This window comes from Pelobates fuscus, chromosome 1 (genome assembly GCF_036172605.1).
Source record: "Pelobates fuscus isolate aPelFus1 chromosome 1, aPelFus1.pri, whole genome shotgun sequence".
Lineage (NCBI taxonomy): Eukaryota > Metazoa > Chordata > Amphibia > Anura > Pelobatidae > Pelobates > Pelobates fuscus.
In genome coordinates this window covers 437,137,152-437,162,689 of record NC_086317.1, presented here as the reverse complement: position 1 = coordinate 437,162,689, position 25,538 = coordinate 437,137,152, and the positions used below count along the sequence as shown (strand labels likewise).

The 25,538-nt window shown below is 40.8% G+C and overlaps 1 protein-coding gene across 1 annotated transcript in view; it reads right to left on the bottom strand.

Annotated features, from left to right (window-relative positions):
* Positions 1–1,986: 1,986 nt before the first annotated feature.
* LNX2 (ligand of numb-protein X 2) overlaps positions 1,987–25,538 on the bottom strand; it is a 111,864-nt gene continuing 88,312 nt past the window's right edge. Inside the window, exons 5-10 of the mRNA XM_063429547.1 lie at positions 20,194–20,562; positions 15,669–15,806; positions 14,586–14,763; positions 13,255–13,483; positions 8,667–8,825; positions 1,987–3,110 (exon numbers count right to left, since the gene is read on the bottom strand). Coding sequence (XP_063285617.1) covers positions 2,975–3,110; positions 8,667–8,825; positions 13,255–13,483; positions 14,586–14,763; positions 15,669–15,806; positions 20,194–20,562 — 1,209 coding nt within the window. The 3' untranslated portion in view covers positions 1,987–2,974. The remainder of the gene's footprint in view (positions 3,111–8,666; positions 8,826–13,254; positions 13,484–14,585; positions 14,764–15,668; positions 15,807–20,193; positions 20,563–25,538) is intronic.

Below are 25,538 nucleotides of genomic sequence, written 5' to 3'. Positions count from 1 at the left end.
TTGTCCCTCTAATTTGAGACTATGTCCTCTTGTTGTGGTAGTTTTTCTTCTTTTAAATATAGTCTCCTCCTTTACTGTGTTACATAGTTACATAGTTAGATAGCTGAAAAGAGACTTGCGTCCATCAAGTTCAGCCTTCCTCACACCTGTTTTTTGCTGTTGATCCAAAAGAAAAGAAAAAAACCCAGTTTGAAGCACAATTTTGCAACAAGCTAGGACAAAAAATTCCTTCTTGACCCCAGAATGGCAGTCAGATTTATCCTTGAATCAAGCAGTTATTACCCTACATTGAAAGATTATATCCTTGAATATTCTGTCTTTGCAAGTATGCATCTAGTAGCTGTTTGAACATCTGTATGGACTCTGATAAAACCACTTCTTCAGGCAGAGAATTCCACATCCTGATTGTTCTTACAGTAAAAAAACCTTTCCTTTGCCTTAGACGAAATCTTCTGTTGATTCGCTTTATGTATTTTAATGCTTCTATCATATCCCCCCTGTCTCATCTTTCCTCCAAGCTATACATGTTAAGATCCTTTAACTATATATAGATCGTTCTCCCTTGATTTGGGGTTATAAGGCGTATGGTCAGTGAATGAGGTGTTTCAACAGTGTCACAATCTTCAACACGGTTAACCTTCCATGTATACAGTATTCATCGATTAGAGGCATTCATTTAGCAGGCCTATTTAATAAACAGTAAACTAATATATTTCATCTGAAATGAAAAAATGAGGCTAAAACAACTTGAAATTTTCTCCAACCCAGCTATAGGCTCTGCGGAGTCAGCTAATTTAGCTACAATTTTGCTATTTGGATTTTGTCACCTTCTTCAATTTGAAGTGCAAAGGATAATAGTGGCTCAAGCCACTGCCCAGCATGGGTTTTATTTCTGTAGCAGAATATTATAGAGGCACAGACTATGGGGTCTATTCAAAGAAGGAACGGAGACAAGATTAGCAAATCAAAGGCAAAACTAGCTAAATTGGAAAAAATATCTAATGCTATATCTAGCAGACTATTTTGGCGTAAAATCTTCGATTTTCAATTTCCTTGTCATTTCACCATATTATATAATTTCTATATCAGAATATAAACCAAAAGATTTCTGATAACTTTGTGGAGCATGGCATATAATCCGGTTTATTAATAATTTAGAATCTGAGAAAGATTTTTTCTGACTTTTATTTGCAGCACTGAAAGTGCTTACAGGTTACTATGCAGGTCCCACATGCTGTAGGTAGGAAAAAGGGCATGGTGTATAGAGGATACTCAGTGTTGTACTCTCGTGCATTCACAAGAGTTAAAGCACTGACGTGGGCTTCTGGCAGAAAAGCACTAAGAGCTGAAGATGACTGTCAGGAAGACCATGACCGCGATTGGACAGGTTCATGTAAGTAGTGTCTGGTCCCCTTCCCCTGCACACTATGGCCACCAGACACCACAAGTGGAGCAGTCACTGTCTGGGGTCCTTAAAAAAATATGCAAAAAAACAGGTAGTGACAAATACACTTTAAGAATTTTACTGATAAACACTCTTCATCTGCTTTTTTTTTTTTTTTTTATTTTTTATCATTATAAGAAATAATATATCCCTACTTAATAAACAAGCTACAGGTGAATAATTTAGCTTTGTGTGATTTGTTTAATGATGAACAATGGATCTGAAGATCACATGGCAAAAATAGATTGTCTGTGTTATATTTTATTATTTTTCTGAATTTCGGTAAAATATGTAAGCTTTTATGCTTTGTAAAAAAAGCCAACTAACCTGAAAACCAAAAAATTATTTTTTCAATATTATGAATAAAATAAATTTCAAAAAATTAAAAAAACAAACAAACACAAAACTTTGTTGGATGTGCAAAAATATTTTTTGTTTTTTTATGTTTCAAGGTTAATATTATTTATGGTAATGATTATAAATATATGATTATAAAGAACACATTGCAAATATTTTATCATTAACAATTTATTCCACAAACTCTTACTATTACAGATCTGTAAGAAATTTTAGAACCACTTAACACGATTCAACATCAGAAGCATCAATGTTTTGCAGGAAAAGTACCAAAAAGTTGCTCATACTAAGAAAACGAACATTCATGAGGAAGGTATGCCTGCGTCACGCTGCCCACAGATCCTCATCTTTATATTGTTTATTAAATCATTATCTGACACACACATGAAAAAAAAATAATACTGTACAAGTACAAAATCCATTTATTAACAGTTGGCTTTGGCCCCTCGTATTGTGTGGAATTCTCAGCGCTAACATAAGTTTGTGTTGGGTATTATTTCCATGGATATCAGGTATCAACATTGTTCTTGTAAAGTATACCAACTCAAGCCTTACAGCAGCCCAATACTCAGATAACTGCAGCTATGGAAGAATTCACATTGTTTTTTTCAGAATAATATGGCGTCGGTAAGCATTTCAGGATAGTCGGAGATGGAATGGCATTTTGCTATCTTCTATGGTTGGTACCCAAAACCAATTACAATATGGCTTAACACAATCTCCTAACAGTGATACTTCGGGCAAAAGCTGACATTTCCAGCGCTGCCCAAGGTATAGTTCACAGATTTATGGACAATGTTAGAAAGTGAGCAGCAGTGGTTAGAGGCTAGATAACGGAAGGCGGAAGAGATGTATTGTATCAGCTCTTCTGATTCTCATATCACAGGCTGGGGGACACGTATTGTTCCATTCTTGCTCCATTCGTGTTGACAAAGATCATTCCAGTGGGAGTTGTAGGGTGCAACTTGCTCTACACCCCGGGTCCAACTACTGTCTTCAAAGAGTCTGTTGCATTGAAATCAGTGAATTGCAAGCAATAGCTGCACAATGAAATTCTTGACCCAGTCGGAATATCATTTAAATCGTAGTTGCAGTGATTTGGCCCAGCTTTTAACCAGCTATTTTGAGCAGCTATTTTTAAAAATATCAAGAAGGACATAATGAAGATGGTATCTATACCAGACTTCCAGGCCAGGAGATAACACTCAAAGTTACTTTGTTCCTTTGCTCTTTTAGCATTGGTACTAATGCCGAGTGGCTCATGCCCACTGTAGACAACGCATTCACAGCAACGATCATATCCCCACACCTAGGAAAGAAATAAAATTTACAACAGTTAAAATATTTAGATACAAATTTTACTCTATTCAGTGCAGGAGACACAAGGATTCCTGAAACTACTAAGCCGTTGTAATTATGTAAAAAGCCATTTCCAATACCCCAAAGCATAGCAAAATGGTAGTGGTAAAGATCAACTAAATATCACTGTCTTATAATAAAATCTATTTTAAATGTCATGGTGGGTGGAACTTGCTTTTAGGAAATTTCATTAAAAGAACTTTTTTACTTTTACTTCCTGTAACTATGTGAATTCAGTGACTTTAGAGCATACAGTCCTGTTGAGAAAACTATTTTCAAGCTATGTAGTTCAGCCTATTAAGGGGACACTCCAGGTACCCAGACCACTTCTGCCCATTGGAGTGGTCTGGGTGCCAACTCCCACTACCCTTAACCCTGCAAGTGTAATTATTGCAGTTTTTATAAACTGCAATAATTACCTTGCAGGGTTAAGTCCTCCTCTAGTGGCTTTCTATCAAGAACACGAAAAGTGTTTTAAGCGATGCTGGATGTCCTCACGCTATGTGAGGACCTCCAGCGTCGCTGAAATCCCCATAGGAAAGCATTGAGTAATGCTTTTTTACGGGGAGGTCTAATGTGCGTGCCAACCGACAATGGCGGGGGAGGAGAGTAGGCGGAGCCTGACCCAGCGCCGAGAGTCCCTCTGCGCTGGACTCCGGTAAGTCACTGAAGGGGTTTTAACTATTATGTTTTCCTGGCACTGGAGAGTTCCTTTAAGCAGGACTTGTCATGCTTTGGGATAAATAGAATAGTGGCCCATTAAACCTTGCTGGGTAAGGATTAACAGACCCAATATCCGAATTAGAGGATCCTGATTGGTCAAGTATCTTCATGGTCTGTAATAGGACTGTCTGATGTCATCTTGTCTGTGCAAGCCCTTTGGGAGCCTTACAGTTATTGTTTTTTTTTACTTTATGTACTTTTTTCATGGTCTTGCATTATATAAAATACATTAATAAAAAAGTCCATTTAATTACAGCATCTTCTACATAGCTAAGAACTATTGGGTATAGGTATTAGGAGTTACGTATCTTCATATCTTCATTATTTCTTATCACTGATCTGGATCTACTATCTATGTGAAAATATGTCACATACATGTGTTATTTATTTATTTTTTTAAAACTTTTGAACAGTTACGATAAAATAAATTCACAGAAGCACGTATGGATAAGCCCATAAAGCATTATAAAAAAAAAAAAAAAAAATCACCCATCAGTGTTTTATTCCACTAATTAGATGCCTTGAGATGTAGGGTAAAAGTGACAGGTGTACGAATTTACATACATTGAAAGAGTGATGACGGGGTGGAGGAATCACATTAGTAAAGTATTCATTAAGATTAATGGTGTATATAGAAAAACATAAATTCAGGCATTATTTGGACTGCAAAGCTTCAATGTGTTATACCGGATACAGGATTACTTGTTCAGCAGTGTTAACTAAATGGATACTCCTAGATGTATTAGACCAGGGGTTCCCAACCCAGTCCTCAATTACCCCCTACCAGTCCAGGATTTAGGGATTACTCTGTTATAAAAACACCTTCAACACAACAGGGTAATCTCTAAATCCTGGACTGTTAGGGGGTGCCTGAGGACTGAGTTGGGAACCACTGTATTAGACCCATTCTTTTTACAGTGTATAAAAATATGCAAATTCAAACATGAAAAAGGATAATCAAATATCACTTTAAGTATTTTCTGCAAATCCTCAAGTTTTGCAGCATCTTTAGTGAGCTTTAAGCAAGCCGTAAAATGACTGGTCGCTTAGCTTTTTACAGAGCTGCTGAGATTATCTGGCGTCACATAAATGTTTTCCACCGCAAGGGTTTCTGGGAGTTGTAGTTCCACTGTTGGCTTTCATCTGCCGAAAAATAATGGCTTAGCTACAACTCCTAGAAATCCGAGTCATACCATCCATGTACAGCAGTAAAAAGTGAAACACTGCAAGATGGAAAGGAGGGGATACAAAGCAAAATCAACCTTTTAGCTTTAAAATATTAAAACCCTACACATTACACCTACTTGTATGGAGACCTGGAGAACTAAATATCAATTTTTGCTATTCTCCCTTTTTAGTTCCTCAGTCTGTGTGTTGTAAACATATATTGTTAAAGTACCTGAATACCCACAAAAACATGCATTTGAAACTTTGGGATTGTGTCATCTTGAGGACCTATGACTTACGGTATTCACAAATAGCCACATTATTATTATTATTATTATTATTATTATTATTTTATTATTTATATAGCGCCAACAAATTCAGTAGCGCTGTACAATGGGTGGACTAACAGACACATAATTGAGATCAGACCACTGGACGTACAGGAACAGAGGGGGTTGAGGGCCCTGCTCAATGAGCTTACATGCTAGAGGGAGTGGGGTATAGTGACACAAACGGGTTAAAGTAGGGGAATTAAATAGTTTGTTAGAGAAGGGTTTAATGAGTGCTTGGTAGGTGATTTTTGACAGCTGCAGGAAAGGAGTCATGGGGTGGGGGATGAGAAGCCTGCTGACAGTTTAATTGATACGCTTTAACGAAGAAGTGAGTTTTCAAAGATTTTTTGAAGGAGTGGAGGCTGGGTGAAAGTCTGATTGAGGAGGGAAGGGAGTTCCACAGAATAGGTGCAGCCCTAGAGAAGTCTTGAAGGCGAGCGTCAGAGGTGGGGATCCGGGCAGAGGACAGGCGTAGGTCTTGGGATGAGCGCAGGGGTCTTGACGGGACATACTTGTGTATGAGGGAGGATAGGTATGTTGGAGCAGCATTATGTAGGGATTTGTAAGCAAGTGCCAGAATTTTGAATTGGGCCCTATATCTAACTGGAAGCCAATGCATGGACTGACAGAGCGTGGGAGGTGCGACCGGACAGGAAAATAAGCCTCGCAGCCACGTTCATTACAGATTGCAGCGGTGCAAGCTGGGAACATGTAAGACCGGTCAGAAGGGAATTGCAGTAGTCGAGGCGAGAGAGAACAACAGCATGAACCAATATCTTAGCCGCGTCCGGCGTTAGATATGGGCGGATGCGCGCTATGTTCTTGAGTTGGAAGCGACAGGATTTGACTATCGATTGGACATGGGGAGTAAAAGAGAGGTCAGAATCGAAAAGAACCCCTAGGCAGCGAGCCTGCGAGGTAGAGGTGATAGTAGTGCCGTTGACTTGGATGGAGACAACAGGAGTAGCAGCACTTGAGGGAGGAAAAACTAGAAGTTCTGTTTTGGACAGGTTGAGTTTAAGGAAGTGAGCAGCCATCCAGTTGGAAATAGCAGAGAGGCAGTCAGAAACACGAGTCAAGGTGGGCGGAGAGTGATCAGGGGAGGACAGGTAGATTTGCGTGTCATCTGCATATAAATGATATTGGAAACCAAAGGAGCTGATGAGTTTACCAAGGGAGGCAGTATAAATAGAGAACAATAGGGGGCCGAGGACAGATCCTTGGGGGACGCCGACAGAGAGGGGTTGGTGAGAAGAGGCAGAACCAGAGAAAGAAACACTGAAAGAGCGCTGGGAGAGCTAGGAGGAGCACCAGGAGAGAGCAGTATCCCGTAGACCAAAGTTACGAAGAATGTGAAGAAGCTGTTCATGATCAACAGTGTCAAATGCGGCAGAAAGATCAAGGAGGATTAGGATAGAGTATTGGCCGTGAGATTTAGCAGCAATTAAGTCGTTGGATACTTTGGTCACAGCAGTTTCGACAGAGTGACCAGCGCGGAATCCAGACTGAAGGGGGTCAAGCAGAGAGTTGGATTCGAGAAAGTCTGTCAATCTGGCGTACACAACTCTCTCGAGGATCTTGGAGGCAAATGGGAGTAGCGAGATAGGGCTTTTTCAGAATCGGGGTTACGGTTGCATGTTTGAAGGGTGAGGGAAATGTGCCAGAGGAAAGGGAGAGATTGAAAATGCTAGCGAGAGGAAGAGCAAGAGAGGGAGACAAAGTGCGGATGAGATGCGAGGGAATAGGATCGAGAGAGCAGGTGGTGGGGCGGGAGGACAGGAGCAGTGCAGAAACCTCTTGTGCTGTAGCAGGTGCAAATGTGCATAGGATGGCAGGGGGGGTGGGGTTGGGTGATATAATGATAGGGGAAGGAGAGAGATTAGAGATCTCTTTCCTGATTGTAGAGATCTTCTCAGTGAAATGAGATGCAAAGTTTGTGGCGGACAAGGTGGTGGAAGGAGGGGTAGTCACAGGGCGAAGAAGAGCATCAAAAGTGTGAAACAGGTGTTTGGGTTGATGGGACAGTGTGCTTATGAGGGTTTTGAAGTAGTTTACTTTTGCAGAGGAAAGAGCCATGCTGTAGGAGCGCAGCATAAATTTATAGTGGACAAAGTCAGATGCAGAGTGAGACTTTCTCCAGCAGCGTTCGGCAGTTCTGGAACATTTTTGGAGGTAACGGGTCAGCTTAGTGTGCCAGGGTTGTAGTTGGGGGCGCTTGCTGCGTTTAACTGTAGGAGGTGCCATGATGTCAAGTTGAGAGGAGAGAGTGGAGTTGTAGAGTGAGGTTGCAGAGTTAGGGCAGTTGAGATTTGAGATGGGTAACAGGAGTGTTTGGAGTGTGGTGGAGAAGTGCTGGAGATCGAGGGAGTTGAGGTTTCTGCGAGGTTGGAGAGGAGAGTTGATGGTGTTGAAATTTTGGTATGAGGTATGCAGATGTTAAATGTTAGCAGATGGTGGTCAGACAAAGGAAATGGATCAGTGGAGAGATCAGAGGTGGTACAGAGATTGGTGAAGATGAGGTCAAGAGTGTTTCCTGCAGTGTGAGTTGCGGAGGAGGAAATCTGTGTCCAAAGGAGGAGGTTACAGAGAGCAGACGGGAGGCATCAGGGCAGTTGAGCTTGTTGATAGGGATATTGAAGTCCCCAAGTATGAGAGAGGGAGTGCTAGAGGAAAGAAAATGGGGTAACCAGGAGGAAAAGTGTTCAATAAATAGTTTAGGGTGACCGGGGGGGCGATAGATGATGGCAATTCTTAAAGGAGTGGGCTTAAAAAGGCGTACAGTGTGAACTTCAAAGGAAGTAAAGGATAGGGCAGGGGCAGGGAGGACAGGTTGAAAGGTGCATTGAGGGAGAGAAGGATGCCTACACCACCTCCTTTACAGTCGAGTCTAGGAGTATGGGAGAACTGTAGACCACCGAAACATAAAGAAGCAGGAGTAGCGGTATCGGATGGGGCCAGCCAGGTCTCAGTGAGTGCCAATATTGTGAGCGAGTTAGAGATGATGAGGTCATGTATAGCTGTAGATTTGATGTTAGTACAAATGGAGCGAGCGTTCCAGAGTGCACACTGAATTTTGGTAGAGTTGGATAAACTGCAGGGTATTTGGAGGAGGTTTGCATGGTTTCTATTTATTTTAGTGTGAGCAGATGAGGTGTGGGGCCCTGGGTTGGGAGAGACGTCACCAGCTGCCAGAAGTAGGAGGAGAGATAGTGACAGGAGGTGTGAATGGGTTTTATATGGGTTTTATATAGCACAAGACAAGTCTAGACTGGGGTGTAACTTACTTTAGTCGACCGTCATAATAAGCAGGAGTTCCAAGCACAATGGTCTTGATGAAGAAAGGTTGGTTTGTGTGATTTTCCTCGTAACCACCTACAATACTGAATCCCCAGCTTCCCAGACTGCTTCTCCGAAGAACAACATCGTGGCAACTATGAAGGCAGCTGAAAAAAGGAGTTCAAATTGGTCATTACAATCACCAAATAACCAGAGAGAGAATTAGTCTTTAGAAGAGAAGTGATTTGCGCTATTCAATTCACTTCTGCTGTCCATCTCAGCATTTTTTTTTCTCCTCCAATCAACTTAATGTACTATTAGAAAAGCTCCAACTCCATTATACAGTGTATAAAATGGTTTATTTTTTGCAAAATAGTCTTTTCATATGGCAGGGCACTACATGAAAAGTGCTTCCCTGCCTTAAGTAAAAAAAACAAACAAAAAATAAAAACATTGTTGTAAGGGGAGCAAACTTTTCATGTCCTGTTTAGAAATATAATAAAGCAATTTTGTAGTAAAAATAATATAATAAAATTGGTAACATTTTACACTCTGCAGAGCAGCATTGAAAGGTACCGTATATACTCGAGTATAAGCCGACCCGAATATAAGCCGAGGCCCCTAATTAGACCCCAAAAAACTGGGAAAACTTATTGACTCGAGTATAAGACTATGGTGGGAAATGCAGCAGCTACTGGTAAATTTCTAAATAAAATTAGTTCTTTAAAAAATTATATTAATTGCATATTTATTTACAGTGTGTGTATATAATGAATGCAGTGTGTGTATGAGAATGCAGTGTGTGTATGTGTGCAGTGTGTGTATGAGTGCAGTGTGTATATGAGTGCAGTGTGTGTATATGAATGCAGTGTGTGTGTATGAGAATGCTGTGTGTATGAGTGCAGTGTGTGTGTATGAGAATGCTGTGTATGAGTGCAGTGTGTATGTATGAGTGCAGTGTGTATGTATGAGTTCAGTGTGTGTGTATGAATGCTGTGTGTATGAGTGCAGTGTGTGTGTGTATGAGAATGCTGTGTGTATGAGTGCAGTGTGTGTGTATATGAATGCAGTGTGTGTGTATGAATGCTGTGTGTGTATGAGTGCAGTGTGTGTGTATGAGAATGCTGTGTGTATGAGTGCAGTGTGTGTGTATGAGAATGCTGTGTATGAGTGCAGTGTGTGTGTATGAGTTCAGTGTGTGTGTATGAATGCTGTGTGTATGAGTGCAGTGTGTGTGTATGAATGCAGTGTGTGTGTATGAATGCAGTGTGTGTGTGTGTATGAGTGCAGTGTGTGTGTATGAATGCTGTGTGTGTGTATGAGAATGCTGTGTGTGTGTATGAATACAGTGTGTGTGTATGAATGCAGTGTGTGTGCATGAATGCAGTGTGTGTATGTGTGTGTGTAATGCAGAGTGTGATGCAGAGCCTTGGTGGGGGGTGGGCATTTTTATTTTTTAATTATTATTTTAATATTTTTTTTGATTCATTAAATTTTTTTATTATTATTATTTATTTAATTGTTATTTTTATTTTATTATTTTTATTATTTTTATTATTATTGATATACATACATTTTTTTTGTCCCCCCTCCCTGCTTGCTAGCTGGCCAGGGAGGGGGGGCTCTCCTTCCCTGGTGGTCCAGTGGATGGGCACTGTGTAGGAGGGGGCTGTGGGGGCTGCAGAGAGATGTTACTTACCTTCCTGCAGCTCCTGTCAGCTCTCTCCTCCTCTGCCGGTCCGTTCAGCACCTCGGTCAGCTCCCAGTGTAAATCTCTCGCGAGATTTACACTGTGAGCTGACAGAAGAGCTGAACGGACCGGCAGAGGAGGAGAGAGCTGACAGGAGCTGCAGGAAGGTAAGTAACATCTCTCTGCAGCCCCCACAGCCCCTGTCTGTATTATGGCAATGCAAATTGCCATAATACAGACTATTGACTCGAGTATAAGCCGAGTTGGGGTTTTTCAGCACAAAAAATGTGCTGAAAAACTCGGCTTATACTCGAGTATATACGGTATATAAAAAATGATGGGGGAAAAAATAAATAAAGATTTTAAGTGTCCGAAAGTACTGAGGAGGGGCGTTGGAGGTATTTATTTTAGCAAGTGGAATGTATCCTAAGTTAGCCAGCTGAACTGTCAATCAGGCTGTACAAATCAGCTGCTGGTGTTGTGTAGTACAATTAGGGTGTATGGATATGCGACAAGGGAACCTTCTATTTCTCATCCCTTCCCCTTCCTGTGAATTTGGAGATTATCTGAATTGTTATTTTCCCTCTCCCCTTCTTTCATGGAGATAGGACTGGGTATGTCCACATGTATCCTGCCTATTTAGAGGCTTTACCTGATTGAAGTTGGTGTAGGGCCATTTGTTCATATTCCATGATGGTTGAAATTTGTGTGAGTATTTCTCTTTTAGAGGGTGTAGCGGAGTAGACGTATTAACGGCAATATCTCCGCTGGTAGACTTGATCAACATTCAAATAAAGTGTAGCGTGACAATTCCAATCCCATTCCCCAACAACTGGACAAAACACAGCTTTGGGAATCAACTGATTTTTATTGAGCCACAGCTGGATTTTATACAATTCCCCATGCAAGGGATTTCTTTAATTACATTCCAGGGGTTTCCCCCTGGTGGACGTTGTGGAGGACAGGGAACAAAGACACATTTCCCATGATCCTTTTCTGTACTTGGAAGATAATTGTGTAAGGACAATTCTTTAATTAGATTATCACCCAAGTACTGAAAATTAAACAATATTTTAAAACATCATAACTCCCATAATATTATTAAGAACTCCACGAAAGAGTTCACTCCACTTCACCTAATAGCAGGGATCTGAGCGCCCAATCTGTCGAAATACCACTCAGATCCGTTCGGTAGAACAGGAAAGCCATTCGAGTAAAGTTTTAAACCGGTCAGCCACGAGGTGAAGCCCTAAAACAGTTCCATGCGATTGAATGTTTTGACTGGTCTTCTTTCGGTAATTCTCACAAACAAACTAACGAATGTAAACGTTCATAAACTGGGTAGTCGTGTGTCTGATGGATGTTCGTTCAATTTCAGCGGTGTTCGCGAGGTCGAGTGTCCGATTTTAGTTCCACACACTCGACGACCAAACACCGCAGGGCGTTCGTGCGCAAAGATGCGGCCACCCATCCGACAATTTAGAACCTTGCGGTTTTCAAGTGTTACAATCTTCAATTGGAGACACACGACCCCACTGGGTGGTCTTCCTGTTCGGTAGTTGGTTCGACTGACGAACAATATATCCATATTCTGTTCGTGAAGTAGAACTAGTCGAACCAACTCAGTCTCTTGTACAAAGAAGTAGCTAGTTTTGCCACAGAGGGAATGGATTGAGATCTCCAATTCCTCACTAATAGTAATGCTGCCGCCACAAGCGAGTGGTAAATAATTGTTAATTGGGTTGGGGAGGTTTTCAGTAAATATATACAGTAGGTATGTTTCCACTGATAGGGGAATATCAATGCCCGTGCAATCATGTATGGTGCTTGCTATCTTAGCCCAGTATGATGCTAGAAGTGGGCCTGTCCACCATACATGGAGTGCTGTCCCCAGGCCGATACTGCATCTCCAATATGTATTTTCTACAGACGCATATAGTTTCGGTATTTTATCTGGTGTAAGGTGCCAGCGGTAAAGCAATTTGCGTGTTCTCAAAGTGGGACGAGCAAGAGGACAAGCCCTTTGTAGAGGAGTATGCTCTAGCCCATGTTTCTTGTGTTAAGGTCTTTTCCAGGCCTGTTGGAAGCTCCAAAGGGAGTTAGGGGGCCCTGCTGTGAGAATATTATAACATTACGATAATAGCTTTTTGTGGGGTAATTTATTCAGGCAGAGTTTTTCGAAAACCGTTAATTCTAATGGCTCCAGTGCAGTCACTGACACCAGTGTGTAAATATGTTTTTTTAACATTTAAAATAAAAATATCCAGGACATAGCTAAAAGTTGCAATGTTATGGTATCAAAAATAAAATAAGTATATGCAAATAGGTTTGCATGTGTAATCCTATCTATTGGTATGCATTAATATGAACCATTTGTGCAAGCAAAGAGATGATGGTGGCACTTTCTTGCAGAATCTAATTTACATTTCCAATAAACCTCTGCTGTACTCCTCAATCAATTTAAAGAGAGGCTATGCTAAGACTCATGGGAAATGTGCAGTTGTGCATTTCCTTATAGATGTCTCTCTCAGTGTTCCGTCTTGGAAGTGATAACACAACATTGTACAGCTTAAGTGCAAGATGGTTTCTAAAAACTATGCTTTGATATCATATATAAAATCAGAAAGATTTTTTTTTTCTGCATGATGCTCTGCTGGAAGGATTTTTGCACATTTACCATCTAGCGTTTTTCTTTAAACTACACACAGTATTAAAATCTATAAAATATATATAGTTGAAAAAAAATATATATAAACTCTTGTTTATTGCCTGTAGAGAACACTCATTAAATATTTAAGTAATTGAAGTAACAATAGTTTTCAAAGGCAGAATTAACTATTAGTTTTCACATACAGTTAGACTATTATCTATAAATAATATATGCGTGTGTGATGAGTTATTCATACCTAGGTAGTCCTAGCCACATAACCCAGGAAGGAGACCAGCTGGCATCATATTCATTTTCAGTTATTGTGCTCATCTCCTCGTTGGCTTGTGATTGTTCTTCAGCAACTTCCACCTCGAGGGCTTTAAGTATGATCACGGAGGAGGTAGCGCTAGATTTAAGCATGGTAACCGCCTCACTGTGGCTGAGATTGGTCAGATCAATACCATTGATACTTAGCAGAACATCCCCTAAAGAAAACAAGAAACCAGCTCAGTGCTGTTATATAAAGAAAAGAAAAACAGTAAGCAAACCAAAAATTTTTAAATAAAACAATTTTATAGAGAATGGTAATGCCAATGAGTTTAGAACTTCTCAGATGGCTGCTGGAACCGATGGTGATGGAGATAAATCTTTTAAAGCAAGTTAACATCTGACTGACAATTAAACCATTTTTTTGTGCAGACTGTGTGTAAGTCACACCGAGGTAGGAGTGACTAGGGCTGCATAAACAGAAACAAAAGTGATTTAACTGAACGGTTAGACCACAGGGGCATTATCTATACGCCAAAACTGCTTTATTAAGCTAAAGTTGTTTGGTGCCTATAGTGTCCCTTTAACATTCATTCTTGTCATTTGGTTTCAAACTAATTGTAATTTTTGGTTGATTGGCAATCCTCATTTGTGATCAGGGATTCCGCTGAATTCTGCAACTCAGAAAAGCCATATAAATATATTACGAACCAAACAAGACAAGCAAAGGACTAGCTGTTTTGTTTGTTTCGTGATTTGGCGTTCTACATAAAATAAAACAAACAGTAGGCAGGGCATGTCTACTTCACAGTGACTAGCCAATGGCTGCTTTTTTAAAATTCAACAATGGAGGGTGGATAGGTCACTCTACACTCCCTGCCCTCACACGTGGCCACCAGTTGGGGGCTCTGTTAAAAAAGTGGTACATTCAAAAGTCTTTGCAGCACCCACCCATTGGTAGCAGTTGGGATGTGTCCCCACCAACTGGCCGCAGGAAAAATAAAGAAGGCAGTGAACATGCTTTGGTCCACCCCCATTACCTCCACCCATGAGCTTTGGGTCAGGGATATTAATGACAATGGATAGGCTGACATGATAATATCCACATCCCCACCCTTCATACCCATAGGCTCAGGATGGTAGAATATTAATGACAAATATTCCCAGGAAAGCCTGGTGACTTTCAGTATTCAGGCTATATTAGATAATTCTAAAAAAAAAAAAAATCATATTTATTTATAAATAGTTACTACACTGAGATGAAATTTAGTTAGTTGGATCCATCTTATTTAGTGTTTCTACAAAAAATTCATCCCAAACCTCGTTTTATTCTGCTGTCTCGTGCTAGACATCCATGAGGTTGCACACTTGTCACAAAGATAGGCAGTTCTCCACTCTTGCTGCCTCTTCCACCAGCTACAGTCATTCCCAGCGACTCCATGGGTGCTTTCTTTACCGTAATATGCTTTTCTTGGCATGTAACACATTGGGAAAGATCCTTAAAAAATGGAATTTAGAGATATATTAAATAAGCCAGTTATTTTCACATTCCTTATGATAACAAGTAAGGCTGTGATTCACAGATAGCAGATAACTCATTGGAAGTTGGAGATATTGTTTAAAAGTGAAGACAAGGTCTACTGCTTCCCAGTGGCTTAACGTAGTTTATTAGCTGAGCCTCTCTGTTTAAAGATCACTTTTCAAGGGCAGTTGCTAAACTAAATATCCCTAAATATACCCTCCCAACCGAATACTGATAAATATTTTGGCATACTAGTTGTAGTGTCATGGTTGGATACCCTTTTTGGATCCAAATTCACATCCAAATCTAGAGAGCTGTTGTCCAGTCTGAAGCTCTGCTAAATGAAGACTGCCCCAAGGTTTTTGCAGACGATATGTCAGGTAAGAATAGAGTGATGGCATGCATGTTTGGTTCTAACGCTGCTGTTGATAGAACTTTACAATTTTTCATGGTGGCTAGTGAGGTCACGTGATTGCCAAGTTTGCCCAGTTTTTCATGCGACCAATCATTTGAACTAGAGACCCTTGATAACATGACATTTTAATAATTGAAGAAAATAGGGTCTCAAATGTGCCACATGACTCTACTACTAAAAATGTCATACTGTTTGGTGCCATGTTGATGCTGCTTTCTCGCTATCTATACAATATATGAGACTCTTATTTACAAAAAGGGGAACAAGGTGCCAATCCGTGGACAGGGGGTTAAGACTGAGGGTTTAAGAGAGCCCAGAAAGCCCTACCAAAGGCAGCCTGGAAGCCATTATGTTGTCATATTGTGACACATTTATTCAACTGCATGCTAAGTCACTTTGCAAGGGTAGAGATATAACAAAAGACAGGGACACAGATCTCCCCCAGCCTTATTATTAGAGGACTTACCTTATGTGAACTAGGTCTGTGATGATAAACTTGCTGCATATGATGATGAAGCTGACTGTTACCCAATTCTCGCGGGATGTTACCTGAATGATGCTTTGCAGGTCGGGATACAATCATGTGGACACGTTCCCCACTACCCTATTAAAAAAAATTAAAAAAATAAAAAATCAAATAATTAAGAAACACCATCACAAATGCCATCCGTATCATGAAATTCTTCTCCCAATTATACTTTAGAACTGATTTCCTAAGCCTATGGCATCAGGAATGCAAACAGGAATTTCAACTGCTATTGTGTCCTCGTCCCTAATTAGGTTCAGGAACCCCGTTTTAAAATGGCAAAATAGGGAAAAAAAGCTTTTAATTTAACATTTTTTTTCAGCACAAGGATTCACTCTGTGCTGCTGGTCGCTTCTACTCAAACAGCGTCATCATGGACGTGTTCCTTCTTTAATGGTCATTCAATGCTTGGAGAAGCATTGGAGATGACATAAGGGGCAAATCAAATGCTTCTCATTGGAAAGCAATCAACATGGTCAGTGCTGTACAAGCGTCACTAGTGGCTTCCTGAGATGTGCTTAACACTGCAATCATAACATTGCCATATCTAGTAAAAACGAAAGGGCCAATGGACCCACACAATGTTATGAGATAATATGATAGGCTCAAAAATCAAGAGCCTAATGACAGAATATATTTACAATGAAAAATGTTCCTCTAGAAAAATGGCCTCACTGCGGGATGCTTTTGGAAAAATAACTGACTTTGTGTGCTTTACTATGGATACTGAAATCCCAAATAATTATTATTCTATATATTAATATGCCGAATGCTACATGGGTTACATTTTTAAAATAGTTATGATCTGAAACTGGCATTATGGATCTTGAGGGTTTTGGAAGAGGAGGACTGGTGAAATTTCACGGAATTTGGGATATCCGATGAAATTCCAGATATTTTTTTTAATTTTTATTGCAGATAGTTTTTTCTGTGCTTTAACCCCTTAAAAGCACCCCTTAAAAGCACTGCACGTTGCAAAGGGACTTGCTCTTTAAATATTAGTGCTGATATGCTCTTACAATAAATAAATACATAAATGAATTGTAGATTACACTACTGTGTCTTTCCAAATACATTTCTGGCCTTTTTAACTTTTCCATATTTTAACAATGTTTACCATTTGTCATTTCATCTGCTTGCTATTCTTGCAATCTGCTTGTATTTATTATTCGATGGCAAACTGCTGAATTGAGTATTGATAACTATAAAACTGTCCTCTTGTGAATTTAATGGTTCTATAAATATATTCCAATTCTTGTGCAGAGTTCTAAATGTGGAACAACTGATTTCACCAGAGCGACTGCTCCACTTTTAGAACTTAACTTCAGATTGCACTATTTAACCTGTGTGTGCTGCACATGAATCTGGCACAATTACTTTATCCAGAATGTTTTGCTGTCTATTTTTTTTTTTTTTTTTTTAGACAGAAGTCAAAGCTGTTTTCATATACAGTTGGCGAATAGCTGATTACTTAATAAGCCCATCTGTCACTAAGATTAATTTCGGTGCTCGCTGCATTATTTAATCTACTGTGATTTTTGTTATTTCATGATTTATTAATGAGTCATATAGTAGCATGCCCAGCTTGTTATGATCTGAAAAATGGCAATCAAATACCTTCCCAATAAATCAATTTTGTAATGCAGTGCATTAACACGGTGTGATATCTTGCACTTACTAAATAAAAAATAGACGCTAAACGTTATTTGATATAAAATGAGAAGGTCAACTTTCTACTTATCTTTTTACTGTTGCTATACAAATGCTCTGATATCATATTTGCCAACATTGTATGTTGCTAATAGTGATGAAATGACATAATGGACTTTTTATTATTGTACAGAACTATAGTAAGGAACAGTCCAACACTGATATCGCACAGTACAGTTCAACACTGATAATGCACAAAGCAAGCCGTGGTAGGCATCCTACAGAACCCTAGTGGCATCACCCCTGAAACTTGGCAGCATTATAGATGATAAGAGCATTATGGGAGCTGTAGTCCACAACATCTGGGTGGAGATGGAGGTGGTGGTAAGATTAGCATAGAGAGCAAGAAGTTATTAATTACATGTTAATCAAATAAAGAAACAAGAAGTGTAAATTTAAAGGGACACTTATAGGCACCCAGACCAATTCAGCTCATTAAAGTTATCTAAGGTCACTAAGGTGTCCCTGTCCCCCTTAGTCGTGCAATGTAAAACATTGCAGTTTTACACAGTTTACACAGTTACTGTGGTTTTGTTGGGACTCAGGACCCATAAGAATATTCAATTATCTTTAATCAGACTGAGGATGTGGTAAGAGTTAAGGCTGTTTTTTTTTAATTTTTTTTTAACAGTACTGTCTTTTACAACCGTAAAAATGATCAGTCAGCCTAATAGTTCTTAATAGTCTGATGAATCGACACCTGCCAACTAAAACGAACACTCCAGATCCTTAAGGCACTTTAACTTGATAAACAGCTTTATATGTGAAAAATGTGTCCTCTTTTTTCCTTTTACAAAAAGGGCAGATTTTAATAGAAATTAGCACTTTTATAAATTAACATTGTTACACCCATTGGCTGACAGACAACTGGTCCTAGTACTTCCTGGTTGTGTAGATGTCCAAAGGCTTTTCATTGAGTTGCATTAGGAGGTCAAATGTTGCAGACCAGGGAGCTGCAGCTTTTGCAAGCTGTTTTTAGATATACCCCCAATGGAATAATGCGTAATTCAATATATCTACTAAATTCTTTAAAAAGTTAATTATTTTTTTCCCCTTTGGAGTGTTACATTACACAATTTGGACATTTCCACTCAGGGGTGTACTCACTTTTTTTGCCAACCGTTTAGACATTAATGGCTGTGTGTTGAGTTATTTTGAGGGGACAGTAAATTTACACTGTTATACAGGCTGTACACTTACTACTTTACATTGTAGCAGAGTGTCATTTTTTTCAGTGTTGTCACATGAAAAGATTTAATAAAATATTTACAAAAATGTGAGGGGTGTACTCACTTAGTGAGATACTATGTATATATATATACAAAATAGCTCCTGCACTCACGCTCCAATACCCCTTTACGACCGGTGTTCTATCAAAAAACCCTACCCCGTGAAAATTCCCTACCCTCGTCACTTCCGGTGACGCAGCCGCACCGGAAGTGACCCTCATCCAATGGAGGAGGAGGGTGTGCGCCGCCGCGCAGGCGCACAACAACTAGGTAGGGATTTTTCACGGGGTAGGGGAAATGAATGCAACAGTGCGCACGCGCGGCAAAGTACTCCCGTCGGAGGTACAGCGCGCGTGCGCACGAGTTGCAAGGGAGCGCTTCACAAACCGCGCATGCGCAGTATAGGGGTAGGGAATTTTGATGGCTATTAGCCCTGTGAAATCTCCCTACCCCTATACTGCGCATGCGCGGACTCATCATCAGATTAAAGCCTCTCCCTGCTCCCAACACTCTCAGCCATCCAAGATTGAGGGTGAAGTATGGTGGGACGGTGGGTGTTTATGTGCATTATATTGGGGGGTCTGTGCAGACCCCCAATTCTGCACAGACCCCCCAATTCTGCGCAGACCCCCCCAATATAATGCTCATAAACACCCACTGTCCCACCATACTTCACCCTCAATCTTGGATGGCTGAGAGTGCTGGGAGCAGGGAGAGGCTTTAATCCGACGATCAGAGTTCGCGCATGCGCAGTATAGGGGTAGGGAGATCTCACAGGGCTAATAGCCATCAAAATTCCCTACCCCTATACTGCGCACGCGTGAACTCTGATCGTCGGATTAAAGCCTCTCTCCCTTGCCACTAGTGCGCACGCGCGCTGTACCTCCGACGGGAGTACTTTGCCGCGCGTGCGCACTGTGGCGTTAATTTCCCCTACCCCGTGAAAAATCCCAACCTAGCCTAGTTGTTGTGCGCCTGCGCGGCGGCGCACACCCTCCTCCTCCATTGGATGAGGGTCACTTCCGGTGCGGCTGCGTCACCGGAAGTGACGAGGGTAGGGAATTTTCACGGGGTAGGGTTTTTTGATAGAACACCGGGTGGCAACCAAAAATAGCTTCAATATCCAAACAATCCAAGTAGATGGCTGCACTCACGGGTTTAAAAGTCCAAAGTTTAATGAAAAATAGTTAAAACATCAGTAGATCAACGTTTCAGTCCATTACAGACTTTCATCAGGATCATGATGAAAGTCTGTAATGGACTGAAACGTTGATCTACTGATGTTTTAACTATTTTTCATTAAACTTTGGACTTTTAAACCCGTGAGTGCAGCCATCTACTTGGATTGTTTATATATATATATATATATATATATATATATATTTTATCTCACAAAGTGAGATATATATATATACACACTGTATGTGTATGTATATATATATATATATATATATATATATATATATATATATATATATATACATACACACACTGTATGAGCATTTGTCACCAGAATGTTCAAATACCTGGATAATCTGAGCAGCAAGTTCTGGAGTACCATGTTTCAAGTCGTGTCCATTGATAGCTAGAACCCTATCATTGCTGTGTAGTCTTCCATCCTGAGCTGCCAATCCTCCTTCTAAGAGATCCAAGATAAATACACCCGATTCATCTGTCCTACGCACAAGCTTGATGCCAAGCTGTTCATTGGAGCCTCGTTTGTTCAGCGTGACATGAAAACTCTCATCTCTCTGCGAGTTACTGTCTACATGGATGTGGGTTCTGTTTCCAAATCTCCGTTCTCGGAGGACAGTGAGATGAAGCACAGAAGATGGTTGCGATAGGACGGCCCTAGCATAGTTATGCGACACATTGCTGACATCATAATTATTAACCTTGAGAGGGAAATAAAGACATAAAAACATTTAGATATCACAGTGAATTTGTGATAAGGTTTTTTTTTTGGAGTCAACAACTGAATTGGAAGCTATTTTTACATTTAGATTTTTGTTGTTGTTATAATAGGAACGTGTTTTAATACAAAATTGGTACAGAATATAGAATACAATTTAATATTAGAAGCACTGAAGGAGATGTGAATTCACCAACAATTATATTGTTCCAGGATTTCTTTTATATTAAATTTATTTCAAATTATAGGAAATTTAGACAATATGAGTCATGCTGATGTTTGCCGCATGGCTGTATTTTTAAATATTGCATGGGGCCTCCGGACCACATGATTAACTAGGGGGGGTCACGTGTATGAGGTGCTGAAAAGTAGGTACCCTGTAGTTCTCCAGTAAACCCAGCAGTGTTCTTGATAATTTAGACAAGTAGCAATATCACATATATCATGCATCATTAAAATTATGCAAAGCTCCTTAACCTTTTCCAAAGAACATATTTTCTATTTTATCCTATGTACTATTGATTAGCATAAATACAACAGGTCCACTTTAAATACCAGAAGCTTTGATCTGTGAGTACGGTGTCTATGTACATAAGCTAGCATGCCCCAGTGGCCACAATAAAGGTCATTCTAGAGAAAGCAACAGGCAAATTTATTACACACAAAATCTATTACTTAACACATTATCAGCCACAGACCTACTGAAGTATCTAAAGGCATTGAATAACATGGAAACACCTTGCTGCACTGCAATTGTATGTGAAGAGAAGAAGATGCTAGGTATAGGACAAAAACCCAAATTCCATGTGAATGTGTATCTTCAAATGAAAAAGCAGTATGTCACTATATATAGATATATATTTTAAAACAATTCTCAAAATAGTATTTTAAGTCAGCTTAGTTTAATAATATAGAATATATTTCTAAATAGAAAATTGTGTGGTTGCTTTTTTTTTTTTTTAAGCAGCAGACCCATTTTTTTAAAATCTGAAATAATCTGCATGCAGGAAGAATTCTGCTAATATAGCAAAATGTAGGTACGTGGTGGTAGAGATGCAATGATCTAAATAGTAGAGAGTTATGGTAACCTTTGAAGAAAGATGGGCATTAATAGAGAATGGAAGGGATTAAACAAAATGAGTATCAGATAAAATTTGAGAGCCTATGAAAAGGAATTGTTAGGTGACAACGTGCCAAGAGATTAAAGCGACACTGTCATGCCGAACTTACCTTTCTCCTATTGATTCCTCTACTCTTCCGGTCTCAGAATCTGTTCTTTTCTTCCTATCTGATCTAGTTTTCTTTAGAACATAAGACAAAGAAGGGACTACTTTGTCTTATGTATTTTTCCTTCGGCAGGCCTTCTTAGACCAAATGAGGAGTTTAAGGTTGCTCTATTTCCTTTGGTCAAATACATTTTCCCACAACACTCCCCCTTTCCTTGCGTTGCCTTATTCATCGTTTGAACGTCCTGGCATATAGACAGGGTGCGGGAGATATCACAGAATTTCGTCACCCCTTTATAAGCCTTTTCCAGCCATGTGGAGCTCAGTCTGCGTGGAGCCCTCGCTGGTTGAAGATTAATTTATTTTTTAGAGTTGTTGTTTTTTTTTGCACACCAAAATTCGGTTTTCCTTCATTTGAAATTTCGATTCATTCATTCGTCTTTTGACGAATGAACGAATAGCCAAATTCCCTAGCGAATTTCGTACAATAGCGAATGCCCAAGTGTTTAACTGGGCATGCGCGGAAATTCAACAGCGCTATCTAGTGTGGACAGATGACTTGCCCCGCAGGGCCTTTATCTGCTCACACAAAGATGGCAGCTCCCAGGACCTAGGTTCGTGCATTAAATAAACAATTAAAAAAGGTAAAAAGGGGGTCAAATGGGGCATTTGAGGGTAAATCGGGGGGCAATAGTGGAAAAACTGATGCGGTAGTGCTGCTTTAAAAACATTCAAAGGTTCTGGACATGTTAGTGATGGAATTCACACCGTTGTATAGGAGTTGTGTGTGTGTGTGTTTGAGTGAGTTATAGCCTGAAGGTCTTCTACTGCTAGTTCTCACACTTGAGAAGAGTTAGGGTTTCTATCAGTGACGGCTCGTCCACAGAGGCCCTTACAGCAGCACAATACCGGGTAATTGTCAAAACAAAAGGAAAAAACATAGATTGCAACGGTAAAAGAGTACACTACTGACATTGTTGGGATTACCTCCTGGAAAGCATACACCATAAAGCACTACAGTGCTTACAAGGAAAGGTTAAAGGATCTTAACATGTATAGCTTGGAGGAAAGACGAGACAGGGGGGATATGATAGAAACATTTAAATACATAAATGGAAAAATTAGATATCAGGTGTATAGAATAAAAAAATATTAGGACTGGCAGCTACATACATGCACAAGCGTCTAAAATTGAGTGGTAGCTCAAAAAAGTATACAGAAGTATGTGCGCTCAAGGATGAATATGTCACAAACTAACTATTGTATAAACTGTGACTTAACACTTATACAAAAAATAGATATATTTATTAAAAAATCAAGCAAAACATTGAAAAAATCACAATGTGTGCACGGATCCACTAACAATGTATCAATCAATTCTCTTTGTAAAATATGTAACACCATACAAAGTATAATCTAGATATAGATCTGTCACCTAACTCTGTATAAAGAGTACAGAGTGTCACATACGGTATCAGAAACAGCTGCCAAAAAAATAATAAAAACCTATATATAAAGAATAAAAATTATAATGCATAAACAGTACCTGCCTCGGTGTGGGCCCCCCACCGAGGTAATAAAGGAGGACAACCCCCAAAAAAAGGAAAAGGGTGTAGAAGAGGGTTCTGTGCCGCCGGTATCCGATCCACTTCAAAGGGGGTCCGTAGAGGAACGGCGATATGCACCGCGGTCGGGATCTTCGAAAAAGACCGCGGTGAACGATGTAGCAGATTATTCACACAGGCACCTGGTGAGTCACTCACAATATATATATAGATGCCGCGGTCGGTATCTTCTCAAAAGACCGCGGTGTAGTTGAAATAAAGCCGCCTTGAATGAGTAGTCGCCAGTCCTCGGCCTCACTATATCCGGAGGTACAGTAACCCTCACTTCACTTAACCAAGGAGGTAGGTGGCAAGTGAAAAAAAAACCGAAAAAACAAAGGACAAATAGATAAATAAAACAAAAACAAGGAATCTGAAAACCTAGAAAAATAAAAAATGAATGATGATAAAATCTAAAAAACTGAATGATAAATAAAACAAAACAAATACAGGCAGCCGAAAGGGATCCGGTGGAACCGGCCACACATGCAGTCACGTCTACGCGTTTCGTCCCGCCCACGGGACTTTCTCAAGACTGAATAACTGCGGGATAATTGGCTAAAGGTTAAAGGATCTTAACATGTATAGCTTGGAGGAAAGACGAGACAGGGGGGATATGATAGAAACATTTAAATACATAAATGGAATCAACACAGTAAAGGAGGAGACTATATTTAAAAGAAAAAAAACTGGGGGGGGCGGGGCTGTACCGCTGAGCCGATCGGTTGCACGCCTGCAGAGCTCCTGCAACATTAAGCTTGAAACTCGACTAAAACCACTAAAATACACGGCAAACTGACTAATATCCTGGAAACGGGACACTGGAGGAGAGGCAGACCTACTCCGTTAACGGCATCCTGAAGCAACGGTAGAATCAGAGACACTCCGTGGTTTGCGGCCTAGTAGAGCGGAGGACAGGGTGGACGGCCGCCGCCCTGTCTTACTGCCACAGACCGAACTCTCGCTTGCAAGAGAAGGCTGCTGCAGGACCTGATCTCCCCCCCCCTTTTGGACCGGTGGGGGATATCCCGGTCCCCCCCCCGGCTGCCCCACTTACCCTCGACACCAACAAGTGGCGACCGCTGAGAGGGCCTAAACAGCCATGCGCTTCATTAAAAGGGCCGAAGCACACCTCGAGCCACAGCTGAATGAGCAGCCTAAAGCACAAGCGACACACACAAGCCTGGAACAGCAGCTGGATGAGCTCTTTGCCCGCTTCTGGGCGCAGTTGGAATCTCGAGCAGAGGCCGTCCAAGCTCGGAGCTGGAGGAGACCACGAGGGGGAAAGGAGCAAGTACCACAGGTACACCCTCAGGGCACTCACACCAAAAAAGCCACAAACACAAGCAAACACAGCCCTCCTGGGCCGAGGGCCAAAACTCAGAACCCAGCGCATCGCCCGCCACGACAGACAACCCCCCGCCACAAGCGACGTGAAAACTCCCGGTGCCACAGCCACACCCCACACTGGGAAGACTTGGGCTCTGACAAGTGCCCTCGAGTCGGTGGCCACTCAAGGCGGGCCCCTCGCAAGGCCTGGAGGATTGATACATGGTACACTGGCCCGACATCACCGCAGGAATACGCCCATCAATTCCCGAGCATCGGGGTGGGGTGAGCAGACTATCCCAAGCCCGGGACTGATGGACTGTTGCCAGCCCCCACCGTCAACCGCTACCGTGACCCGCATATATAATTGCTGCCTCCCCAGCCCTCGATAACCAGGACTCTCGATCCCAGACTAAGTGCAGGGAAAGCTGGGTCTTTTCACCTTTGGACATTGGCTAGGTACTCTGTTAGATCTTACCGGCGGCCTACTGGGTATTGAAAAAGGCTTGCTGCAAACCTAACGTATAAAAATGCTACCTAGTAGTTATCCTAACTTATAGTCCCACATGAATGTGCAAAATGTCTACCATCACTGGCTACTCGATATAGAAACATAGAAACATAGAATGTGACGGCAGATAAGAACCATTCGGCCCATCTAGTCTGCCCAGTTTTCTAAATACTTTCATTAGTCCCTGGCCTTATCTTATAGTTAGGATAGCCTTATGCCTATCCCACGCATGCTTAAACTTCTTTACTGTGTTAACCTCTACCACTTCAGCTGGAAGGCTATTCCATGC